The sequence below is a fragment of the Coturnix japonica genome, chromosome 9, assembly GCF_001577835.2.
Source record: "Coturnix japonica isolate 7356 chromosome 9, Coturnix japonica 2.1, whole genome shotgun sequence".
NCBI classification, from domain to species: Eukaryota; Metazoa; Chordata; class Aves; order Galliformes; family Phasianidae; genus Coturnix; species Coturnix japonica.
In genome coordinates, this window is record NC_029524.1 from 8,716,401 (window position 1) to 8,741,433 (window position 25,033).

Here is a 25,033-nt window from a genome sequence, read left to right on the forward strand (position 1 = left end):
TGGCCGAATGATTCCCCCAAGTCTTTATCTGAGCCACTCTTCATGCAGCCGAAGCCCACGTGTTCCTTACATGTCTGCTTGCATCTGTGTAGCTGTATTGGATTTAACCGTATGACTCAGATAAGTCTGTAAAAATAGTCTTTCCTCATTTATTACTACACTGATCTTTCTGTCCTTTCTAAACATTACCTCTGTAAGCCTTTATGTAACTACCTGGGCTGTTACAGCTTTGGAGTCAGCATCCTGGAGGATGCCACCAGAAATGCATCTGTTCAGTGGTACCTTGCCCAGTGACAACAGCATTTGGAAATGTCAGTGAGCTGGATTTTAGGATGGTTATTCCTATATAAATCAAGGATTTGGAACTGAAATGTCTTATGGCACTAAACCAATGGCTTCCAGAAGTCCAAGTTTAAAATAGAAGAGCAATTAGTTTTATCAGCTAAAGATTTAATTATTTAAAAATAAAGATTTTTGTTCCTACCTGTCAGAGCCCTAAGCACGCTAATGGGCATTAATTGCCCTCACCAGCCTCCCTTGGCCTTCACACCCATGGCCCAGGAGCCCCATTTCACTCAGATGGGGCTGCCAGGGAAGCACTTTCCCCAGCCCAGCCTTGTACTGGCTGTGTCCGTGCTGCTGCTCAGTGCCAAGGGCTGCGTGCCCTGGGCTGTCTGGGCCCTATACTTACCCGCTGCCTTCCCAGCATTGCGGTACCCATGGCTGCCCCTATGGAGGGGCTGCTGGCCTACACTGTACCCCAGCCCGTTGTGTGTAAGAGGTGATGTAGGTCTGGGAAGGGTCAGTGTCTGGCTAGTGACTTTGTATTTATATGAGTCAAAATATTTACCCTTTCACCCCTCAGAAAGAGTTTTTAGTGGCAGTGAGAACCACTGCTCCATCCAGATCAGGCTGGGCTATGTGAGGCTGCTGAGTAATGGTGACCTCAGTGAGCCAGAGCACATAAGGATTCCTGTTTTTAAGTGGTGGATATTAGTTCCTCTGAAATCTAGTTTTAGCTTTTCTGTGATGTTTTGATCTTTGTGAAGATTAATATGTTTCAGTGTTGAAGTTTCTTTGTATACTGTCTGTACAGTGTAATTATATATGATCATTCCCTCAGACCCCGCACCTGGTACACCTGACTGCCATTGTGTCGGTGTGGTGCTCCATCCATAAAGAAGGCTGCTGGCACCAGCTGCTGACTGACATTATTCTTTAGGAGTGCAGAAAAGGCCTGCTTGAAAAACTGGGAAAAATAACTTGGCAAAGGAGTGGTTAGAATGGGATGACGTGCAGTCTCCTGCCTGGTGACATTTAGAGGAAAGATGAGGAATGACTTATTTTTGTTCTGAACAAGGAGTGTATTAGCTGTGCAGTGTGAAGGAGGGGAAGCAGTGAGGGATGTGTTGTTTTGATGCATTATTTTTTCTGCTGCTTTTTCTGGCTAACTGAATGATTTACATGATGTGTTGTAGCAGAGGAGAATACTGGAATCCAATAGGCAGCAAATCACTTTATTACATGCTTTATGGTGTGAACCATGCTGCAAACATTACAGAGACTTGAAGTGGGTGTGCTGATAAATACCTAATGTAACTGTATGGCCTCTCTTAGTGTTTAGTTCTGAAGGATGCAGTGTGAGCCCCTTGTGCTCAGCTCTGTTCGGCTCAGCGCCCACCTGAGCCCGGCTGTGGTGCCGTTCACACCTCGCTGAGCTCGGAGCTCGTTAACAAGAAGCTCTAAGGTGTGAAGGCCGGCCCGGGGGTGCCCGGTACCGCTCCTTACACCGCTCCTTACACCGCTCCTTACACCGCTCCTTACACCGCTCCTTACACCGCTCCTCATACCGGCCCCAGCAGCCGCTGTGTCCCGCCCCCCCTCTCCCCCAGCCCATCGCTGCGCTCCCCCCGTGCGGCACCTCGTGCCAGCTCCCGCCCAACGGCCGCGAGGGGGCAGGAGCGCGGCGTGCTGCGATTGGCTGCCGGGCGGCGCGAGGCGCGGCGGGGCGGGGCGTGCAGTGCGCGCTGCTCTGCGTCCGCTCTCCCGCCGGGCGCCGCGGCCGCAGTCACTGAGCGGCTGTTGGTCCGTCCGCCCGCACGAGCTGCCGCACCGCGCGCCGCCGCCTCCGGCCTCGCCATGAGCAAGGAAACCAAGAAGCCGTTCCGGCAGAGCGTGGCCGAGTGGCGGCAGTTCGTCTACAACCCCAACAGCGGCGAGTTCCTGGGGCGCACGGCCAAGAGCTGGGGTGAGCGCGGGGCGAGCGGCCGCGTGTGGGGCCGGGGGGCAGCGCGGATCGGTGCCTGGTATGGCCCTTACTGCCATTAGTGCCGTTATGAACCTTACTGCCGGTATGGCCGTTAGTGCCGTTCCCGGCGGTGCCGCCGTCGCTCGGCTAAGAATAGCTTGTCGTCGTGTCGTTGGGGGCGGCCGGGGGGGCAGGTGTGTCCGGGGGCAGCGCGTCCCGAGCTGACTCACCGCCGCCCTCCCGGCCCGCTACGCAAACGCGCCGAGCGGGCCCATGGCTCCTCCCCGCGTGCGGCTCGGCGGGGCGCGGAGCGTGGGGGGGCTGTGCGGGACAACGTGACTGACGGCAGGACGCCGATAACGCCGATAACGGCGCCTCCGAGCCTGCGGGAACCGCGATGAATGGGAGCGGGGCACGAGCCGCGGGTCGGAGGCCGCGAAGCGGGGCAGTGTCCGCTGTGCATCGTACGGCTCTGGGCTGCGTTAGTCCCGGCCGGGTCCGCCGCGCTCCCCGGTTTCCTTAAAGCATTTCCTTAAAGCAGCCCTTAGCGGCCGCAATGCCCCTCGGGCAGCTCCCGGCCCCGCTCCTGTAGCCGCCCCGTCCCGCCCCAGCTGCGGCCCGCTGTCACAACCTCGCTCCTTCCAGTCCAAATATTTGGGTTTTCGCAGTATGTTTTCTCATATTAGATGGTCGTACAAACGCTTAATATCGGGATGTTGCTTCAACCCTCGCGGGACGTATTTACTGAGCTGAGAAAACGCCGCGTCCCCTCCCGGAGTTTGGATGTGGCCGTGCCGCCTCGGAGCCGTGCTTACAGAAGCAACAAGGCTCACAGCGTGGTACCAGCGCGGCCTTGACACCATCTCAATGGATGCTGATGTCGAAATCCGAGGAGGAGCCTGCAGAAGGCCGCGCTCTGCGCTGCCAACGTCTGTCTGTCAGGAGAGGGCCCCGCTCCGACACGAGCTGCCCTCCATTCAGATGGAAATAAGAGCTCGCGGGCCGCTGTGCCGCCTGCATAGCAAGGGAGAGGAAATTTCCACTGTGCCGGGCCCGGCCCCGTGCGGGCAGGTTCCTCAAGTGCGTGGGCTGCGAGATGGGCTGCGGTGAGCGGGAGGATGAACGGGAATGTGACGGGCACAAAGGCCGCGGGCACCAATAGCTGCGACTTAAATAAAGGGATCCTGGAACAACCTTCTGTGTTGAAACCTGAGGGATAAATCCTCACAGTGTTGCCAGTCCAAGGCCAATAGATAACACTTGCAGCTGATAGAACCAGTGGGTAATTTGTTTCACAGCCAGCTCTCGTGATAAAAGATGTTTTTCTACATCCAGAAAGTGCATGAAGGCTTAGATTACAGTTCAAATAATTTATACTTAATTAGCTTTCCTAAGGGTGATTGACATGTGGTTTGTGGTGTCGCTTTCCCTTCGCTGTATGTGAAGAGGTGTCTGTTCAACAACACTATGACCTGTCACTGTAATTTTTTGTCAATATTTGTCCTGACGTTTTGCAGGTAACATCTCACGCTTATTTAAATCACTTGTCTGAATATATAAGTAAAAGTAATTTTGGCTCTGTTAGGGTGCAGTATGTGTTCTGAGAAGCACAGTGCTCGATATCGTGATCCCCCCAGCATCCACAACGTAGGATGTTTCTTTTGTTTTGCTTTTAATTGCAGAGCACTTGCTGAGTGCTTTTGCTAATGGAGAGTACACAGGGTTCAGTCTCACTTCTGCTTTCCATCAGTGTGTGCACTGAGCGCTGTCCCTCTGGCTGCTGGGCTCCCTGGGGGGAGGCGGGAGCAGCAGAGCTCTGGCTGCTTTGCTGCCTGTCTGCTGGGCCGTGCTGTCTCCAGGGACAGCGTGGTAGGAATTCAGCTGGCTCCGATTCTTCCTGGCGTATTTCTTTTGTCTCAAAAATGAGTAAAGAAACTGTTAAATAACTGTTTGCTGTATGTGTGTGTGTCGCCCCAGTCTGAGGCAGTCCTGGAGGCTGATCAAGACTGTGACCGCAAGTCAGTCAGTAGCTTGATGCGGCTTTTGGAAGAATTGGAAATAAACGATGGATGACTGAAGTGTGTGAAGTTCTCAGCAGCAAGGCACACAGGGTCCTCGGAAATGTCAAAAGAAGGAGGATCAGTGCTGGGGTTGTGCACAGGGTGTAATGAGCAGGGCAAAGCGAGGAGAACTTGGAGCACTGCCACAGGGTCCTTCCTGTAAGGAAAGAGAAGATTGGTATCTGCTCTACATGTAATGACAAGATGCTGTGCCTGCCTGGGGCTGCAGCGAGATGCTGAGTGAGATCACTGCTGGATTCCTGCAGTACCAAAGCTGTGGTCACACAATGTGATGTCAGGCCTGGTTAAGCTTGGAGCTAACCCTGTCATGGTGTTCAGGGTAGAGATGACGTTGTCTTGGACAGCATGTACAAACTGTGGCCTACTGAGAAGTCTTGAATGCTTAGCAGTATCCTTCAGAGCAGAGATGTGCTGGAAGGTAAGGCACAAAACAAAGTAACAAAAAACAGGATCCAGGTTTGCTTTATTTGGTTTTCACTGTGTTCTTGCTGTCAGAATCTTAACTGCTCTTCTGACTTGATTCTTCCTTGTTCTTGATCAGTCTTAGAAGAGGATTTTGTTGGCAAGTAGCTTCTTCCCAGGCAGAGCACTGGTACTGCTGGCTGCCATTGCAGTTGGAACATTTGTGCACCCGAGCTGAGAAATCATAGAGCCAAGTTTCTTTGTATCATGGTAGATGGACAGTGCATGTCAAGTTTGCAACCTGGAGTAAGGCTACAAAGTCTTAATTAACTTTCCTATAATGCTACTTATTGTAAGAAATACATATTTGAGAAATCATAAACCATCTTCTTTGCCATGACACAGGTAGCTCTGAGGAAAACATGCTTCCTTTTTCTTGCTGCAGGTACCAGTAAGCTCTGGTGTGTGTGTTTATAATGTCTGTTCTAAATGCTGGATCAGGACACTTGAGCGCTGGCTTTTGTGACTCTGCAGCATGACACTTGATACTGTTTATTGTCTCCTGAAATGGTCCCATGTTATATCTACATTCTTGGTTCATTGTCACATAAACCGCAATGCACTGCCAAGGTTTTAATTCCTGCTGAAGTCTTCCTTCCCTCTTTCTTTCTTTCTCTCTCTCTTTTCCCCTGTTGCTCCCAAAACTGGGAAGACGGTAATTCTGAAGTGTTAGGGAGTTGAGCTGAAATGTGACTAGTGCTTATCTAATGTGTACGGGTGTGTTGGTATATAGCAGGTGGGCCAGAAGGCCGCCTTCATGGTAATGGCAGTCACCAGTCACAGGTTTGCCTCCTCTAGTAGGAGCTGCTGAGAAACAATCCCAGAGATGAGGAGATCATGCAGCATGGAAGGTATACAGCCAGAAAGATGGCATTTCATTTTGTTGTTGTGGGTAATGTCTCATAGTTGCTTCAAGGTCTGTTATGTGTTTATATGAATGCATGCAAATAGCTACCTGTATATGACATGTAGGCAGATCTGCCAGGCTGTTTTGTGCCATGTTGACAAGGTGTTTATCACTTTGCCATGTAATGTTTGGAAAGCCTGTATTTGTTGTGGAGATCATGGCCAGATATTGGATATCTTGACCTTTTACTAGTCAGACATTTGAATTTGCAGCGTGGATAAGTGCTTTGATTGTTGCAAATGAACTCCAAGTAACGCTGACACCAATGTGTTGGTTCAGAAGGAGCAGTTTTCCAGCACTGCAGAATGTGGGTTTGATACTTGTGGTTTTCTGTGTTAGTGTTGGTGCAGAGCTGTGTGCGGCAGTGCTACAGAGCATGGGATGAGCTGAGTGGTGGCTGTGCCTGGGACAGCTGTGAGGAGTGCTCTCTGTGAGCTGGGCAGCTCTCATTTCCTAACAAGACGTCCAGCGTGATGTAAAGTTATCTTGGCTGAGCTTTTTGACAAGTCATGGCTAGTTCTTTGTGATTAGCTTAAGGTAATTAATACTAATAGGCTCACAGAGTTCAGCATGCTTAATTTGGTGCCCTTGCAAGTTTTGATTCGTCTTTCGCCTCTCTCCTTTTCTTTTTTTTCCTTAATGATGCACAGGAACATAAATGTGTTACTTTATTCTAATGGACAGTGTTGTGCAGCGTGCCTACAGGCTGCCTTAAAAAAGCTTAGAAGTGGTCTTTCTGTGTGCATACCTGTGCTCTGCTGTACTGGGAGAACTGGTGGCGTTCTCCAGGCTGTGAAAGAAATAGGGTCTTCCTTGTCCTGGTACTGCTGCACCTGGAGAGTGAAACAGGAACAGCAGGGGGCTGCTTCCTTGTAGACTTCTATAGCTCTGTGAGGTGAGGGGTGTGGACCAGAATGGTTTTAAGTTGATTTTGGAGATCCTGGAAATGAAAGCTGACCAAAAGTTTGGGTGGGTTTTTGTTTTTGATTTTTTTTGTGTGTGTGTTGTCGTTCATTTTGTGATACCCAAAGTATATTGAGTGTTCATCGGATCATTGCTCTGTATTGGATTCAATTGATGCAATTGTAAAGCTTATAGGTAGGTAAAGCAAGTCACCAGTGTCACAAATACAGGTGTAATTTCTGTCATGGTTGTTATTGATTAGGATATATACTGCCTGATTTATGTCTTTTCAGCTTCTAAGTAGCCTTAGAAATAGTTTATAATAGACATCGAGCTTCTTCAGCAGGGAACAAGACTGTTCCTGTGTTGCTTCAGGTTTCTACGTAACAAATCTCTGTGTTGTATATTGTGCATCAGTGGTTCCCAAATGCATCTTGAATAGCTGATTGCTGTCACATTATTGCAGGTTGGAAAGCAACTTTCTCAACATGTGAAACTGAAAAAACAGAATCAATATTCAGCCGGTTACTGCAGAGAACTTTTGTTACAGTAATGATACATTGGGAACCAGCTAATTACTGTTGCGAATGTACACTGGATTCTTTCAGGGGTGATACAGACCCTTGTATCTCCTGTCATGGTGGCCGACTGGTGGCAAAATGCGAGTGGTTTCTGGGGCAGGAGCCAGAGCTTAGGCCTCCTTCAGTCATCCCACAGACAGTGCTCATCACTGAGCTGTCCTTGCTTCTAAGTTTTCCTTTTCTATGGAAGAAAACTGCACTTGAATATCTCATATAATCGTGTGTTGGTGGAATGTTGGGTAATGATTTTGATGTGTTATGTATCTTTGGCTTCCCCTTGTCAGTCTCTCTGCTGGAATATTTGGTTAAAGGTGAATTTGTGTCATCGTATTATTTTTTTTAGATTAGAAAGGTTTTGAAGATGCTTTTCTGTAGTTGGTTCTGTGTGTGAGCACCTGAATTGCTCAGTACCTGAGCTGCCGTCCTTGACAAGTTGTGCATATCCTGAGTCTCAAGTGATGGTTCTTAAAAGAGACTCACACACTCTTCTTTTGGTTAGTTTTATATACTCAGTTAATACATTTTTGTAGAATCTTACACAACTTTTCCTATGTCTTCCATCCAGACATCAAATGTAGTTTGTCTTCGATCAGGAAATGTCTCCATGTAAAACTCAGTTTTAGAAGGAAATAAGCTAATGTGAGTTCCAGGGCAAAAGCCTGGAAGCCCACATCTGTGCATGCACAGTGACAAATGGAAGGAGAAAAATAATGAGAAATAAAAAAGAATTATTAACGACAAGAATTCTCTATGCATTTTCCTATAGTGTTCTCACTTAACAACTGGCTGCAGCTCAGTGATGGAGAAGCACAGGGTGCAGTAGGCCGCTCTCCTGGAGGGTATTTGCTCAGGTTTGGAGGAGCTCTTTCTGGAGACTGTCAAGTTGGAGTCAGCAATGCCTGTGCTTCCCAGGCACATTGCTGGATCCCTGGGGTAGATCTGTACAGCAGGTGGATGTGATAGGCAGGCTTAGGGAAAGTCTGAACAGAAGGCACGGTGTGTTCGTGGTGTGTTCGTGGTGTGCTCTCAGAGCCATGTGGCAGGAAGGGTTTTCACCTTTAGAAGTCTACTATAGGAGGAAGTGTGTGAATAAGCACTGTGTTGTGTGGAGTACTCTCAAGTATCGACCGTGTTATTGAATCACCCGTTATTCTCTATTCCTTCTTCCACTGGATCAGGAACAATTTCTTCTTTTCATTCAGATCTTTAGTCTCCCCACCACCCCTTCCTTTCCAGCTGTAAAACTCTAATTCCCTAAAACAAATGGAACTGGAGTGGTCTGCTTAGTCATTTTCATTAGCTTCCCATCAGGGCTCAGAGTGGTTTCTAATGCTTTTCTTAAAGATGCCAAAATACCAGGTCTTACCCTGTGAGTTTGAGAGCCAGAAAGTACAAAGAGAACTTTCCAGCACTGTGCAGTATGTCTGAATGCCAGGGACACAGCGACTGACGGCTACCAGTGGCAGTGACAGGGGCCCTGTGGAAAAAACACCACCAAAAAACCAATCTGCGTTGCTTGTTTCCTGTTTTTATTTTCAAAATAGATAAAGGAATTAGCCAAGGCAAAAATAATAATTTTACCTTTTCTTTGCAGGTTTGATCTTATTATTCTATCTGGTATTTTATGGCTTCCTAGCCGCACTCTTCACGTTCACAATGTGGGTTATGCTTCAGACACTGAGCAGTGACATTCCAAAATACCGTGACCGGATTTCTAGTCCAGGTAACAGTGTATTTATCTCTTCATAAACTCAGCTCTGGTTTAACAGCCAAGTTTTACTCATGACTTTATTTTAAGTAGGAACTGACTGTGGGAAACTGCTTATTATTCAGTTACTTGGAAGTTTCATAGGAAAAACTCAGTGTAAGACATGTAATTTATAGTATAAATTCAGTCAATAGCCCTTTGTGCATAAGGGGTAACTGTTGCTGATTTTTCTATAAGATTTCTTCAGTTGAATTTGTCAGCTGTTTTGACTCCAGTTTTCCCTTCTCATCTGGACACTAGTCTGTTGTAAAAGTGGGATCATCATCCGACCAATTGTAAACCAGTTCTGTTGGATCAGATGGAAGGCCACCTGTGATAAGTATTTGATACTTCAAAGAAAACACAGGAAGGTTTTATTATGGGATAGTCTGCTCAATAGTAAGGGCTACAGTGGGAAGAGTTTGGGCTACAATTTTCAGAGTTCTGATTTTATATTGGTTGACTTTTGGCAGACATAGAATGTCTGTAGATTGCAGTGGTTGTTGACCTGTTATGTAGGGATGTGTGGTTGTGTGATCAGTGTGGCTTTGCAGTGAAGTCAAGTCCATGTAATATGGAGGTGCCACGAGACGTGGTATGTTGCTACACTGGGCTGGATTGAGGAGATCAACATGACAGAAAAGCAATTCTGTGCAAATAAAATGGGTAATGAGAATATTGTGGGTGGGTTTTTTCTTGGCTTCTTTTTTTTTTTTTAGATTTGTATAAATAAAATGTGCATTTGTGTGCTGCGGGAGAAAGGAGGGCTTGTGCTGTGAAAGTCTGAAAAGTTACTTTTATTTAATACCAAAGAAATCAATGTCTTCCAGATACTTTTACAGCTGAATGTATATGTACTTGATCTGGGTACGTAATTTAAATGGATGGGCCACGTGAAAATTTGGTAATATTTCTCCAATCTTATGATTTGGCTTAGAGACCAAATTTATGTAAGAATATCATCAACAAACAGGATGGCTGTGCAGTGTCAATACTTCGGTGAAAGTATGCTTTTAAATGACTTTTTCATCTTTCTGAACCCCAAGCATAGAAAATCCAGCAACATCTTGCAACTGCATTAGAACTTAAAATGAAGCAGTAATCGCTGTGTGTGCGAGTAGCAACTGGGCCTGTGTGACAAATCTCTCTGGATTTTGAGCAGGATTTGCTTTGATGTGGTATTCAGGCCAGCTATAACAGGTGTCCTCTTACCACATGGGATTCTTAAGGATCTGTACAGCCTTTTCAAGCTAAGAATGGGTGAAATTCTTGAAAGAAGAAGAACAACAACAAAAATAAATGACCTATTTAGAAGAAGTGACTTACTTGGCCATTTATCCTTCTTCCCATCTCCTCTGTGATAGTCAGAGCATTGGTAGCAAATGGAGCTGTGGGTAGCTAGGACTCGATTCTGGACCTAGTGACATTTTCTCTCTTGGAGTTTGGGTTGTTAATCCTCCTTTGTTTTGAGATGTCATGGAGGATGTTTGTTTAGAGAAGTATTTATCCCACAATTAGTTTTTAACTTAGAATTCCTAAAATATTTCTGAGTTTTATTTTTTAATTGTGCATAACTTTCATAATGAATAATTGAAGACAGTGGAATTGCTTATCTCTGCTCTGATGTTTTGCCTTAACTGTGTCATTTTTCACTTGCAGTGAAACATGTCATGCTCCTGGCTGTAAAACTTTAATAAATTAAAAAAAAAAATCTACACACACAAAAGCTGGATGGCGTAGGTTGAAGGTTTTTCTCATGTTAAAAATATTTGGAAATCTCACAGATTGATTTGCTTTCTGATTGGTTTTTGACTTGTAATGTGTGCTGGGATAGAACAAAATCAATCAAATCCAGATGATTTTAAAACATTAAGAAAAAATAATATAATCTTGGGGTTGTTGATGACTGTGATCTATTACTGTCCTCGACATGATCCTGTGTTGAAAATGCTAATTCTGTTCCTCCTTGAAGGCTCCATATCCTGCATCTCTCCTGGTCTGTGCTTCACTCCTTCCTCAAATAGCTTTTTTCTGCAGGCATTCCATTGTAGTCTCTAGGCAGACTGCGACAAACTAGAACTGGAGCAGCCCTTTCCTCTTAGGATGTTCCTGAAGTTCCCTGAAGCGCTGAGTCTCTTCAAATTACTGTATCGTTCACTGATGACCAATTTAGTTACTTTGTCATATTCACTTTGAAAAACAGCATCTAAGTCTTTCATTTACAGTATGTGTGTGTGTGTATATATGTATATACATTACCTATAAATATACATTTATATATACATTATATATACATTATATATATATACATTATATATAATGTATATACATTACCTATAAATAAATAAATACACACACACATACACACATATATAAGTAATAACCTCTTCTTCCTCAGAACGCTTTAAGTGACACTTCAGCCCTGTTACCTTGTATTTTCTTGAATCCCAGTTCAGTCTGGTGCTCTGAAGATGACTAAAGGTGCGAAGTAATTGGCAAAAATGATATTTTGAATTGATGTGCATCAGAAGTATTTAGTTGTGGCTTTCTTGGAAACAATTTAACTGCTGCAGATGTGGAATGAAGAATTAGGTTACTATTATTTTTTTGAAAGCCTACTGAGAAATGAAAGAAATTGTTAAACTCGTGTGTAATTTTAGAATCTGAAAGATGTTTGTCTGTGATAAATGTATAGTATATATCTTTGTATTTCCTAGTTTAAAGTATTTGTAGTAATTTCTGCTATCAAATAAGGCCAGTCACTTCCATAGGTGAATCCCTCATAGACCAGGGCTGCTTGCGCTTGCTGAATGCTTTCCAAGAGCTTACTCACTGATTAACTGTGCTGTATTAAGAATCCTTCATTAAGATAAATTCTCCATTTTTCTCTTTCTACTGCAGTGTTGTATTCATAAATCTTTATTTTGTATAAAGAAGGCCTGATTTTATTTTCATTTTTTAACATTGGGTAATAAGGTGTTTGTTTTTTTTCCTGAAGCTTTTATTCACTTGGGAATCTGGTTTTAATTAGGTTTGTTGGATGATAGGCAACTACATGGCATCCTAAGGAGGTGCAATTAGTCACTGCCACAATTGTACTACTTCTGTTGTGCCAAATTTGACACTGATCTAACCATTTTGGCATTCTAACCTAGAAGAAAACTAATGTGGTTAGAAACAAACAAACAAACAAAAAGCACAACACTATTTTTGGTGGTACTGCAGCCTTAGATCTCAGCTGTAACTGAAGAGGCTGTTAACTGTGTACCTTATTTAATCCATATCCTGGGAAGAAGGACAGATCAGCTCTATCAAGAGGCCAAACTCCATGTCATTGTTGGCTTCTTTCGCCCTTTGGTGCAAAGCCTGATTTGAGCACGCTGCAGCCATTCTCTTGCTAGCCTTGGCCCTGGTTTGCAGATGGTTCCTGTTCCAGCAGTGGCACCAGGAGCCAGCCAAGGACAGCAGATGGAAGGCGACAGCACTGCTGTAATGCGACTGGGAGCAGCCCCGACTGCTGCAGGGCCCAGTGCAGGCAGCTGTCAGACAGTTCAGCACGGTTAGCACACCCATGTCCAGTGACATGAGTGCAGTGGCTTAGCATGCTCTCTGGTATTGTCTGTGAAAGACTACATCTGATTTCTCTTTGTGGGAAAGAATCAAGGAAAAACGAACTGGGTGTGTTTTGTTTGGGGAAAAAATGTGAGCCATCTTTATGCATTATAAAGGTTTATTTATTTATTTATTTACTTATTTTTAAGAAAACAAGAAGCTTTGTTTCTTATGAGACTAATACAGTTTTGCTTCATTCTACATAGGTTGCCCTAGAAGTGATGCCTCCTATTTGTTATTTTCATGGAAACTATTACAGATGCAAAGAACACAGTAACACAGCCTAGTTGATAGAGCAAATTCTCAGCTACAGAGCATTATTTTTCAATATTGCCAACACCTCCACCTGTGTGTTTTTGCCAGCGCTGAACTCACGTGCTGTGCTCATAAACATGTACCAGTGGAGATGGTCTCCTGTTGCCACTGCTGAAACACACCACCCACTGCCTCGCTGTGCTTGCATCCACTGTTTGGTCTCCATGAACGTTCAGCAAATGTCAGTGAATGTCAATGGGTGCAATTTCTTCCACATAGAGAAATTCATACACACTTCCATGCCACATTCCATTCTGTTTGGCTGCCTCTCTGCTGCCATCTTCTACATGCCATCAAAATACAATGAAATACTGGTGGTAAGTTTCAACCTCTGCTGCCATACTGCCAGCATCCACTTCTGACATCATGGGTCAACATAATGAAATAGGAGACATTACTGATGGGACAGTCCTCATATCTTGTCTAAAGCTCTGATGCTTAATTTTACCTCAAGGGTTTCTGAGTGTGGCTTTGGCAGATTTTATTTTATTTTTTTCTAATTAGCTTAACTTGAAGGATATTGAAAACGTGAAATGAATCAGTAAAATTAAATGGAAGTGATTGAACTTTCTGATTTTGCTATTTCTAATCAGTTGGGTTTGGTTTGTGAATTGTAGTCATGTTGGATTAAATTCAAGTCTTAATTCACGTGGAGTAGTGTTGATTTTTAATACCTGACTTGAAACACAAACTGCTTTCCAGTTATGTGGAATACAGGGGTGACATCAGTGTTTCTTTACAGGTGGGTACTTTTTAGCATATGGATGTGAATTTTGAGTAGGCTAGAGTGATACAGGGATGTGAAGTTGTTCAGTTCTTTACTTGTATTTTTTCTTTTTAAGGGCTTATGATTTCACCAAAGCCAGACACTGCGCTGGAATTTTACTTTAACAAGAGCGATGCCCAGACATATGCAGAATATGTTTCTACACTTAGAAAATTTCTTGAAAGTAAGTAAGTTAGTGATACCCAAGCAGTTTAGGAATCTTAATGTTTGGTACATTAATTTAATTCTTCACTTGCAGTTAGTAATTACTAATGAGAACTGCTGAAAGGTTCAGGCGTACTGTAGACAAATATGTTTTTAAGGTATGTAACTCACAGAAAAATGTAAAGGTAACAAAAAATTACCTGTATTTGACAGGGAAATGGCGCCTCGCAAAAGTTGTAAGTTAGAATTGAGGAGGTTCTGTAGAATCACACTTTTTTGCAGGAGATGCTTTCTTAGATACACAAGCTGTGCCTGAGGCTATCTGGGTTGGTAGTGGTGGTGCTATCTGAAAGCTTTGAGTAGGTATTCCTTTCAGGTGTTCCTAGGAAGAATGCTCTATTTGATGCTGACCTGCCTCCTGCTGTTCAGAGAGTTGGGGACTTTCAGGCTGTGAATGAATATTTATTACCCTGCTTCTGTTTAATCTTATGTTTAGCTATCAGGGGGAAAAATAACAAAAAGTGTTAAGGGATGAACAGACAAGCATTTGTGATAGTATGATCCACATGTTTGTGAAACTTGAGCCAGAATTGCTTGTGATTGTAGAATCGTAGAATGGTTTGGGTTGGAAGGGACCTTTAAGATCATGTAGTTCCAAAACCCTGCTTTAGACAGGGATACCTCCTACTAGACCAGGTTGCTCAAAGTCCCATCCATCTGGCCTTGAATGATTCCAGGGAGGGAGCATCCACAATCTCACATGGGCAACTGTTGCAATGCCTCACCACTCTCACAGCAAATAATTCCTTCCTAATGTCTGGTTTAAACCTACCCTATTCCAGTTTAAAGTTGTCCCCCTTGTCCTATTGCTACCTGCCCTTATAAAAAGGCCCTCCCCAGCTTTTCTTCGGGCCTCCTTCAGGTGTTGGGCAGCTGCTATAAGGTCCCCTCAGAGCCTTCTCTTCTCCAGGCTGAAGAGTCCCAGCTCTCTCAGCCTGTCCTCATATGGGAGGTGTTCCAGCCATCTGGTCATTTTCATGGCCCTCCTCTGGACCTGCTCCAACATCTCCCTGTCCTCCTTGTGTTGGGTGTCCCAGAACTGGACATTACTATAACATCATTTATACTACCTGATGGCGATGTAGAGGCAATTTAATATTAGCTATTAAAATACTTGAAGTTTTCTTGTGTGTTTATTTCGAAAAAAAATTAACAATACAAATGTAAGAACTGTTAGTTTCCAGGTAAAAACTTATTTATATTTTAATACATAGTTTAGAATTATGTACTGAAATTTGTAATTATTGATATGATCCTAAAAACAGGACATTATTTCTTTTGAAATACTCTATATTATTTCATTTGGCCACAATGCTGCTTCTTTATAAGCTTTGAGAAGGTAAGCCTGTAAGATGAAAATGGGAGGCACAGTGCTTTGAAATCACTCTCAAAGAAAACTGCTAGAAAAGAAACAACTGTATATTAGCTGTTTATATATAATTTCTGCAATTTTTGCCTACTTCTGTGCTTTATACCATTGGTTTAAAAGCTATTTTTATGTTTCGTAGCATATGATGATTCAAAGCAATCCCAAAATATAAACTGTACTCCAGGAAAAGTTTTTGATCAGAATGATGTTGCTGTTAAAAAAGCATGTCGATTTAACCTCTCTGAGCTTGGGCAGTGCTCTGGGAAGGAAGATAAGACCTTTGGCTATTCTAAAGGAACTCCCTGCGTGCTTGTGAAAATGAATAGGGTAAGTGACGACTTTAAAATTTCATTTTTAGTGCAGGGTGTGAAATATCACTGAAATATCAGGGATTCAGTTTTCTTGTAATTGTGTTTTACTTCATGCCTACATTCTAGAAATGCAATTAGAATGTCATGGATTCCGTAACTCCTAACTTTGCAGAGAGATGTTTTGTTTCTTGAACAGTTCGTTGTTTTGAGACATTGATTTTATGCGCTTAATGTAAAATAAGAAAATAGTCCTGGATATGGCTGCGATTTGAGCTTTATCTTAGAAGTTCTTGACATCTTTATTCTAAGCTAAAGTTGTCCTTAAACACAATACTAGACAGATGTGCTCCCTGTATCAGCTCTGTCTTATTGAGTGGGAGAAAGCTTGAATTTGATATGTATAACTGGTGAAAGAAAGAAGGTCTGTAAATACTTTAATTTTCTCTTTCAGATAATTGGATTAAAGCCTGAAGGGGAACCATATATACAGTGTACATCTAAGGTCAGTCCTGAATGTAAGAGTTAAAGGTGAAGTGAATTTTCCTTGCTATTGAGATGAAAAGTCAATGTAAACACTGCTGGAACAATTTCACTGTCTTCTATTAGACTTTCTTCTTTTTTTCTTGTTTTCATCTCACTGTTTGTCTTATTTAATACTATTGTCTTTAATTTCTTTAGTATAGTTATTAAAAATACTGTCTTTTTGTTCTTCTGTTTTAAGATATTTTTGAGCTACCTGATTTCCTTCAGAGCTGAGGAAATGCATGGGTGTAACTCGTAATCATATTTATTTTTATTTATTTTGTGTGAGTTGTGTTTTGTTTTCCCATTTCATAACCTATATTTTTATTTTTTTTCTCCATGCTGCAAGTGCACCTTAGACAATTTTATAAATGATGGGTAAGACCAAGTGTGGAAACTAACATTGTTACCGCTCAAGTAAAAGTTGTCTTCAAATCAAATATAAGCAACTTACAATAACATCTAATCTATAAGTATTTGTTGTGTACAAAATGCTTACTCAGAATGTTTTAAGGCAGTTATAGTAATTACTTTTGACTTGTGTGTATTTCTCCTGGAGTGTTTGGGGAGCTGTGAAGTCTTGGTAGATTAGTAGCTTCAGCAAGGGATAGCGGCATGGCTCTTTGAGTTGACTGAGCAAATGTAGGCTGGGGAATTTCAGCAACGGGTAGAACAAATACCACAGGTGTTCCTGCCTTCACTCGAGGAATCTGTTATGTGCATAGGTATTAGACCTTCACTGCTGTCAAGTCTGTGGAAGCTTTGATCTTTCCATGACAGTTTATTGCAAACAAAGTTTATTCCTGTGTTCATTCTTAGAAAATGTTCAGATGAAGGAATTTCTCTAGAATAATGCAGTTAGGTTCTTCTGATGATTACTCTTCACTTATTTCCCTTTTCCAGTGTATCTTTTCTTATATAATACCATATCCCAAATCGGCTGATCCTCTAGCTGAGACAATTAACAAAATTTTTCCCTCTCATCATATCAGAAGTAGTTAAAGTCTCCTGAGGTGAATTTGCCATTTCACTTTGCCAACACTACTACATTGAGTCCTTGTTTTATTTTGCTACTTAGAACTTTCTTGTATATGCCAATTTCTTATTGAAACACTGAGCACAACCCAGTTGTCTTCATCTCCACCTGGAATGTCTGGCAGCGTGCTAAGAACATTGCACATATAGAAGCTATAAATAAAACACTGAAGATTCTATTTTATATTCATGGTATTTCTTCAGCTTTCCTATGGATGTTCCATGAGATGATGTTAAAAACTATAATAAGCATATGCTATGATGAATTTATAATGAGATGTATCTGCCACTGTATTTGAATCTTCCCTAAATATTGGCTCATAGCAGGAATGATGTGTAGAGGTTGTTTGTCTTTCCCTGTTGTTCCTCTTAATCAGGGAATTTACCGAGTCTTTAAATAGCTGATGTGTTCTGTTGCAGGTTTTTTTGTTTGCTTGTTTGGTTTTTATTTTTCTGTTGCTGTCAGCAAATGTGGATTAAAAAAACACTGAGATGTACTACAGAAATTAAGCCAAATAAGCCTCTTACTGGATATTAGCTTCATAGCACATACAAGTGTATTTATGCAGTTCATAGCAGGAATGCAACTTGCTGGTAATTACAAGTTTTACATCAGAAATCTTTAAGATTGAAGTGATAAGATTTGATTTAGCTTAAGAGGTGATTTTATTGAGCAGAGCAGAAATGCTGGTGCCGTGTTTTCTTCAGTGTAGGGAAGACCTTCTTTAATTATTTTTAATCTGTGGATCTGCTGCTGATTATTTGAAAAAATATATATTATTCTCTATAGTTTGAATTTTGCATATATTAGGGAGCAATGTGAAGAAATGTCTGCCTTGACTTTATACAGTCTGACTTTTAAATAGTATAATAAAAGTAACCCTAAGTTATAAGGGCAAGTCTTTTACATACAAAAGAGAGTTAATAGTTTCTGTCCACATATTCTGCCAGTCTTTGCCATATGAAACATCATTACTGTGGAAACTAATATTAAAAACTCATATTCTTCCAAGTGTACTTCTGTGAAGCAGCTCTCATTTCTTCTTCCTGTGCTTTCCAACTTGTTTTTTGTTTTAAATAGAAAAAAAAAAATTAGGTAGATCTGTGATCTCAAAATCAACATGCTTCATAGGTGGGGTTGCTCCCCACACCTCCATGCTGTCATCGCTGTGATTTGTGTAGATGAGGGAAGGTAGTGTTTGCAGTGTAAGGCAGTAATTCCAGCTGGTTTTTGCTCCTACATCCAGAAGGAACTGATCTGTTGTAGACCTGAGTATCTCCACAAGGAGAAATGAGCTAAAAAAGGATTGTACTTTGAAGAAGTTTGAATGTCAGCATTTTAGATCTTTAGTCTGGGCTGGAGGTGTGAAATTGCAAGTGTGCTGGAACACCTTGCAGCAATGTTCTTTCGTGTTGGAACTGTGTACACTGAACGAAAACCTGTAGATTTGCACTTTTTTTTTTTTAAGTGACAGAGAAGACAAATACAACTAATCCTTAACTACCTGCATTTCTGCTGTGTAGAGATCATCCCCACTTTGTGTTAGGCATCTCTTTCTAATTTTAAAGAATGAGAAATGGTTATCAGTGAGATTTCCTTCCTTGCAGTTGTCATCATACTCAGCATCTGATTTACCCTTTTTTATGTGAAAGGACTCTTATTTTTAAGGTTCTACTAATGGATATTGCTCTTGCTGCAGTACATTTTGCTTTAAACTGATCAATAAGTCTAAACTGATAAGGACAATATTCTTTCTTCTTCTCATGGTAACAAGTAGGTCTTTCACAAGTTCTTTCCTTGGTTCTCAGTACATTATTTTAATGTCTGTGCAATTACACTAAGACAGTCCTGATAAAACCTTTGTGAGTGAGGCAGAAGCCTGCCTTCATCTGTCTGACTAAGTGGTCTGATTTTAAGATTTGCTGGCTGACTGCCTGTAAATCTGTGTTCATGGTAAGCAAAATAAATGTGATGCTCATGGATTGGCTCTTGAAACTTTTCAGCAGATGCAGCTAGCTTAGCTTTTTAAGAAATATACGTAGGGATTAATTATCCTAATTATTAGATTTCATTATTATTAATTAAAAAATGCAACACAGAGCATTTGCATGAGAAAGGCAGCTGCATGTTCAAGAATCTCTGCTATTTTCTTGATAGACGACTGCCTATGCATTTATGACTGACTGCTTGCACAACACTGTGTTCAGCTGCTTGAGAAAGCTCTGCTCCTGTTTACCTGAAGTTATTCTGAATTCTGGTTTTGTAACTGATCCTAAACTAATATGGTAGTAGAAGGATATGTTCTTGGGCTGCGGATTATTATCTGTTGATTCTTGCTCTTCATTGTGTTCCTCTTCTATTACTGCAGTTGCATTTGTAGTGTAGCTTTTAAAAATTGCAGCTACAGGTATGGTAATACTGGGGAAAGTTGAAAGTTACTGATGCAGCTCAAACTTGTGAGTTACACTGTACAAGCAACAATATTCTGTAGATGTATTTAGCTTTCTGGGGGTGTTTTGTGGCATTACTCTTTATTACATCAATATAATTAGTTGTTACAGAAAGTTACTTTAGATTTGGGCATTTCCTAGCCACTTGAACTTGCAGTCATTTGCTGTCCTTCCCAGGTTCACAGTCCCAAAGCATATTACATCCATGGAGATGAATCTGTCGTACTCTGACAGCATGTGTCTGGGACAACAGTCATATATGGAAGATCTACAAAATGTTGTGTGTCTTACAGCTTGGGTTATTCCTTAGAAATCATGCAGCAGCTCTGTAGGAAGCATCTTGCTACTAAATTTGGAGCTGTAGGGAAAATCCTAGCGATAAGGGGTACATATGTGTACTGTTCCTATTGGGTGCTGATGATACAAACTCTAGAAATGTGATAATTTTAAGCTTGGTTTCCTTGTAGGTAGCTTGTCTTTCAAGGCTAGCTGAACAATCTACGAATCAGGTGCCATTGTGGAGGGTTGGGGCTGTATTGTTTCAAATTTGAAATTTGAATTTCTATTTCAAGTCAAGTTTTCATCTTGTCTTATATATGGATATGCTGTTGCTTCACCAAAACATACAGGCTTGTTTGTGGATACGTGGGATTTTAGCTTATATATGTGATTTCTTTTTGTTATATTCATTGCAATTTGACTTCCTTGGACGGATAACAGAAAATGTAATTCAGAGTGCCTTGATGTGATTACTAATTTAAGTACTGCTAATAGTAAGCTTCACTGTAGCAGATGCGTGCAGCATGTAGCTGTTTGCCAAAACTTCATCTGTTTTGGAGGTTAGTTTACTACTTTCTGGAGCTGTTTGTTTTTTTCCTTTAGGGGAGTCTTGCACTTTATCATTGGGTTGTAATTCTGATGCTGTATCGGTGTTTATCCAAGCAGATAGTGACTTTTGAATTTTGTTATTTTCTCCAACCATAGGATCCAGGCGCAGTTGAGATGAATTATTTTCCTTCAGGAGGGATGATTGACTTGATGTACTTTCCATACTATGGGAAAGCCCTGCATGTAAGTATGTCGTAATAATGGTCGTCTTACTAAACACTCTTGACTGTGAAGTCTGAAAATTTTAGTGAGGTGTTCTCATGAACAATAGTGCTTAATGAGATTAGAGATATCCATTAACAGATGTAAGGAAATAAAGCAGGCACCCTCCTAATGAATAAAATGCACTATTAAGGACATCTGCTGTTTCTTGGTCACTAATGGAAAAGGCAAAAAAACCTTAACTGGTTCTTTTGATTGCCGTGCTGTTTACGATATTCCACCTGTAGGGTTTGTGTACACGATATCAAATTTATAGCTCAGCATGGTATTGTTGCTCATACATCTGTATGGCTCTGCAGTCATGTTTTCTGTTCACTCTGCTTAATGAAGAAGCACATCAAGGTAGTGGATTAGTCTGTTTTACTGTTATTTTTTATTTTTTCTTTGCTTGCCTCCCTTATTCGCATTTTATTCTGACTTAAATTTTATCTACTTGAACCTTAAGTTTTCAAAACAAAACAACTATTTTACTGACACAGAATACACAGGGTTAAGACTCTTGTTTCTCTTCAAACTTAAATTTAGCTAATATTTTCTTGAAACAGCTTGAGATAACTATCAAATACAAAATTAAATTGCTTCTTATTGGCCAAGTTATTTAATCATGGTTGGAAAGCTGCTTCTGTTCACCAGTGAAGGTGAAGTACTCCCCTAATTGGAATATTTTTAGGCCTCTAACATGCTACAATAGTTGTTTATTTCCCTGAAGTGATTTTGGCACTAAATAATTCATTTGTCAGTTATTATTTCCAGTGTACTCTACACTTACTTGCAGCAGTTGATGTAACTTGCATGTAGTTCTAGGTCTTCGCTTTCACAGCCAGAGTTCTTGAATTGATAAAGCATCAGTTTGCTTAGATAAACAAGATTTGGGAAAGGCTGTCAACTTCTGCTTCCAATAGACAGACTCAGTATGTAGTTTAACCTTCCTGGCGTGTAAGAATAGTGAAAGAAGAGCATTGCTGTTCTAAGAAATGCAAACTACAGCATGGGTAGATCTTGATATATCAGGAAATAATTTCTGCCAAAGATGGGATTAAGATCTTTCCTGATAAAATGCTTTTCTTAAGTCAGGCAGAACTCAATGTGAATCCTTATATAGGTGATTAAAAAAAAGTCTTTAATTAGCTGATGTTCTCTTTTGGAGTACAGTTCAGTGTCATTTCATGTCCATTCTGTCATGTGGGAGGAGATAAGATTTGCTTGAGGGTTTGTTGCTTATGTAAGAAGCAGTTCTCATAACATCAGTGTGTTGTAGAAAAGAAAGCAAGAATAGTTTTGAGGTTGAATATTTAAACAGGTCTCAAGAGTCTGGATTGAGTTCTTGGCTACACAACAAAAATTATTGTGTGGAATTCTTTAATTACTTTATCCTGTAAAAGAGTTAAGAGTGTACAACTATTGCTGTGCTGGGTTAGGAGCTGTGAAAGTACTAGCATCTCCAGAACGGTTATTTCCTTTTTGCTGCTCTGCATGATAAACCCAACTGCCTGACTTACAGAATGGACCTTTTTCAGATAACTTGTAGCATTTAATGAGGATGCTGATTCTCACCCCTCTCCCCAGACATTTTACATTGAGTACTGTCATTAACTCAAATGAAGTGGAATATATTGATTAAAAAATAATATGAAGAATGTGTACGTGACAATCTATCCAGCTGGGAAAATATAGTCTGATCTCAGTCAGACTGGGCTTTGAAAGCTTGGGTTTGTGCAATTCTCTCTTTTTCTTGTTTTGATAGACTCAGTGTCAATTGTTCATGCTAATCATTGTATTCAGATCACTTAGTCCGGTATCTCAAATATTTTCCCCATCTTTCTGTTTACTAGGCTCACTATTTACAGCCTCTAGTGGCTGTTCAACTAGCGATTAACTCCAACAGTACCAATGAAGAAATAACAATTGAGTGTAAGATCCTGGGATCTCCTAATTTAAAAAATGAAGATGATCGTGACAAGTTTCTGGGACGAATTGCCTTCAAAGTTGAGATGACCGAATAGCAGGAAAAATAATGCTTTCCACAAAGTAAATGTTGTGTTGTCTGTTTTGTATCAGCTGGACATGCCATTCTAGGATATGAAACCACCTTGGAGAATGTTAAGGTGGCTTATGGCATTCAGGGTAGCATAATAATATGCTTCCAAATCGTATGTTTGAAATCCCTCAAATAAATGCCTATCATGCTTCTGCCTGCCCCATTGGAACAGTGTACAGATCATAGTTATGTCATAGGGACCTGTAAATAGCTGTTTTCAAACACTTAATAATAATGGTGACCCTTGTCCTGTTCTAAAATGTGGTTTTATCCCCCAAGTGAGTGTCTCAAGCTTAATGTGCTGTGCTATGTAAATATTGTATTGATTTAACACTGGTTTAACTGTCATATCTCAGTGCTGACACAGTTATAGAGATAATTAATAAATGGTACCCGATTGACATAGTGATTCTTTTGAAAGAGCAAACACCTCCACATAAGTTGTGTGTGTGGGAGTGGGTGGGTGGATGGATGACTGTGTGGAGATGCCTTAAATTGTGGATTGGTTGGTGTGGGGAAAGTAAAATGGATTTTAAGAGTTGGTATGGATTTCAGAAAGTAAGTGCTCACCTAGTACTTCCTTGTGCTTGTCACTGTGCAAGTATTGTGTACTTGTAATACTTGGTAGAGAGTTTGGTATTCTAGCTGAGGAATTAAATCTTTCTTTGTGTTGTTAATTGCTTGCAATACGTGGAGCACAAATAAAATCTATACCGTATTTTAAAACTTTTTAGTTCAGAAATATCAATATAAAACAATTAAAATTTGTTTATAGAATCCTGGTAACAGTTGTACAACAGAGCTGCTTGAAAGAAACAGCCTCACTATTGTGGAAATAGACTTTCATATTTCCAATTAAACAAAAAGAATAAATCCTGAAGAACCTCTGCTGGGGGTTTGTCTTGATTAAACATTCCTGTTTAATTTATGTACTGTTTCATTTCATTTCATTTTAACATACTTCATGTTTTCTTTTGCTCTTTAATTTTGGATTTTCTTTGCATTTCCTCATCTGCCTTGGAAAAAAAAAAAGAAAGAAAGATGACGATACAGCTGTGTTATACAAACTGTCTGTTGATTGGGAGTATGGGTTACTGGCCATCTGTCATACAGTTCTTTTAGTAATCCATGTGCTAAGATGGCTACAAGAAGTCTGGCTTATTTGTGACTGCTGCTCACATCAGGCCAAGCTGACCTGTTACACTGCGTTATAACTCATGTGGTTTTACTGACATGGGATTTACAAAGCTCTACCCCAGGGTTTTTGTTCAGTTTATTTTTTGAGCACATGATCCACATTCTCATGTATTGGAGACTGCAGCAAAACTATTTGTATACATACCTCTATGTTCTCTTAGGAATATTGTGGCCTAAATTTGTTACCTAACTTGCTTTTATACCTAATTCTTATACTGTTTTTAAAAACTTTATTAGAGACAAATTAAAATAATGATTACTAAAATTCAAGATCCAGTCTTAAAAACTTGCTTTGACGATGTTTGGCCAGTGTAAACCACATTAGTGCAAACTTCTTTAAACAATTGTGCAGGCTTACACTGGTGCAGGTTTGGAAGAAGCTGCTCTCACTGGGCCTTTTCACAGTGTGTTGAACCTCATTGCAAATAGGCTTATAGCGATTGAAGTCACTTAGCATGCTTCTTTGTTGTTGTCTACAAAAGAAAAATTGTTCTTCACAATATGCCATGGGTACTTCTGTAATGACAGCATGCATTAATATTGAATAAGAATGTTCTTTTAAAATATTCCATTACTAATGTTTCAAATCATGCAGTTTTAGAGGTGGGATACCTGGATTCTTGAAGTTGTCACTAATTGGTTCTCTGTATATTAACACTGCCTGAAAGTATTTTAATACTGCCTAACAGAACTTAGTGTTGAGGTTGCATTTGAAAATGAAAAATACTAGCATCGTGTATAAAAAAACCAAACAATAATAATAAAATCACATTTGTGTTCACTTAGGAATGGTAAGAATTTATAGAGAAATGCTCAGTTTTCAAATGACTTGATACTTGCAACAGTTTCTCTTTCTACTTCTTTATATAGACAAAGCATGAAATGGCAATTCTTCACCAGCACTTTTCAGACAGGTAGAATTCAATAAACTCCTGTTCTCCCTAGATCTTGTAGAAGTGTATTTTTTATTTATTCACATAGGCATCATCAGTTGTGGGAGGGATGGGACTTTGAGAAGGTTCAGTTACCAAAAATACTGTATAAAATATATGTAGGGAATGAGTCAAACATTAAACTTCTAAAGTGACTGAACCTTTCCCCCCCCCCCCCTTCTTTCATCAGAATTTGAATAAGTAAATACTTATAAACATAT

General features: G+C 40.9%; 1 protein-coding gene across 1 annotated transcript; it reads left to right on the top strand.

Moving 5' to 3' along the window:
* The first annotated feature begins 2,012 nt into the window (after window positions 1-2,012).
* ATP1B3 (ATPase Na+/K+ transporting subunit beta 3) lies at window positions 2,013-24,824 on the top strand. Its single transcript, XM_015871479.1, has 7 exons — window positions 2,013-2,248; window positions 8,777-8,905; window positions 13,699-13,806; window positions 15,356-15,543; window positions 15,979-16,029; window positions 20,520-20,606; window positions 22,478-24,824. Exons 1-7 carry the CDS (start codon window positions 2,140-2,142, stop codon window positions 22,646-22,648), a joined length of 843 nt encoding a protein of 280 aa, XP_015726965.1. The 5' UTR covers window positions 2,013-2,139; the 3' UTR covers window positions 22,649-24,824.
* The last annotated feature ends 209 nt before the right edge of the window (window positions 24,825-25,033 follow it).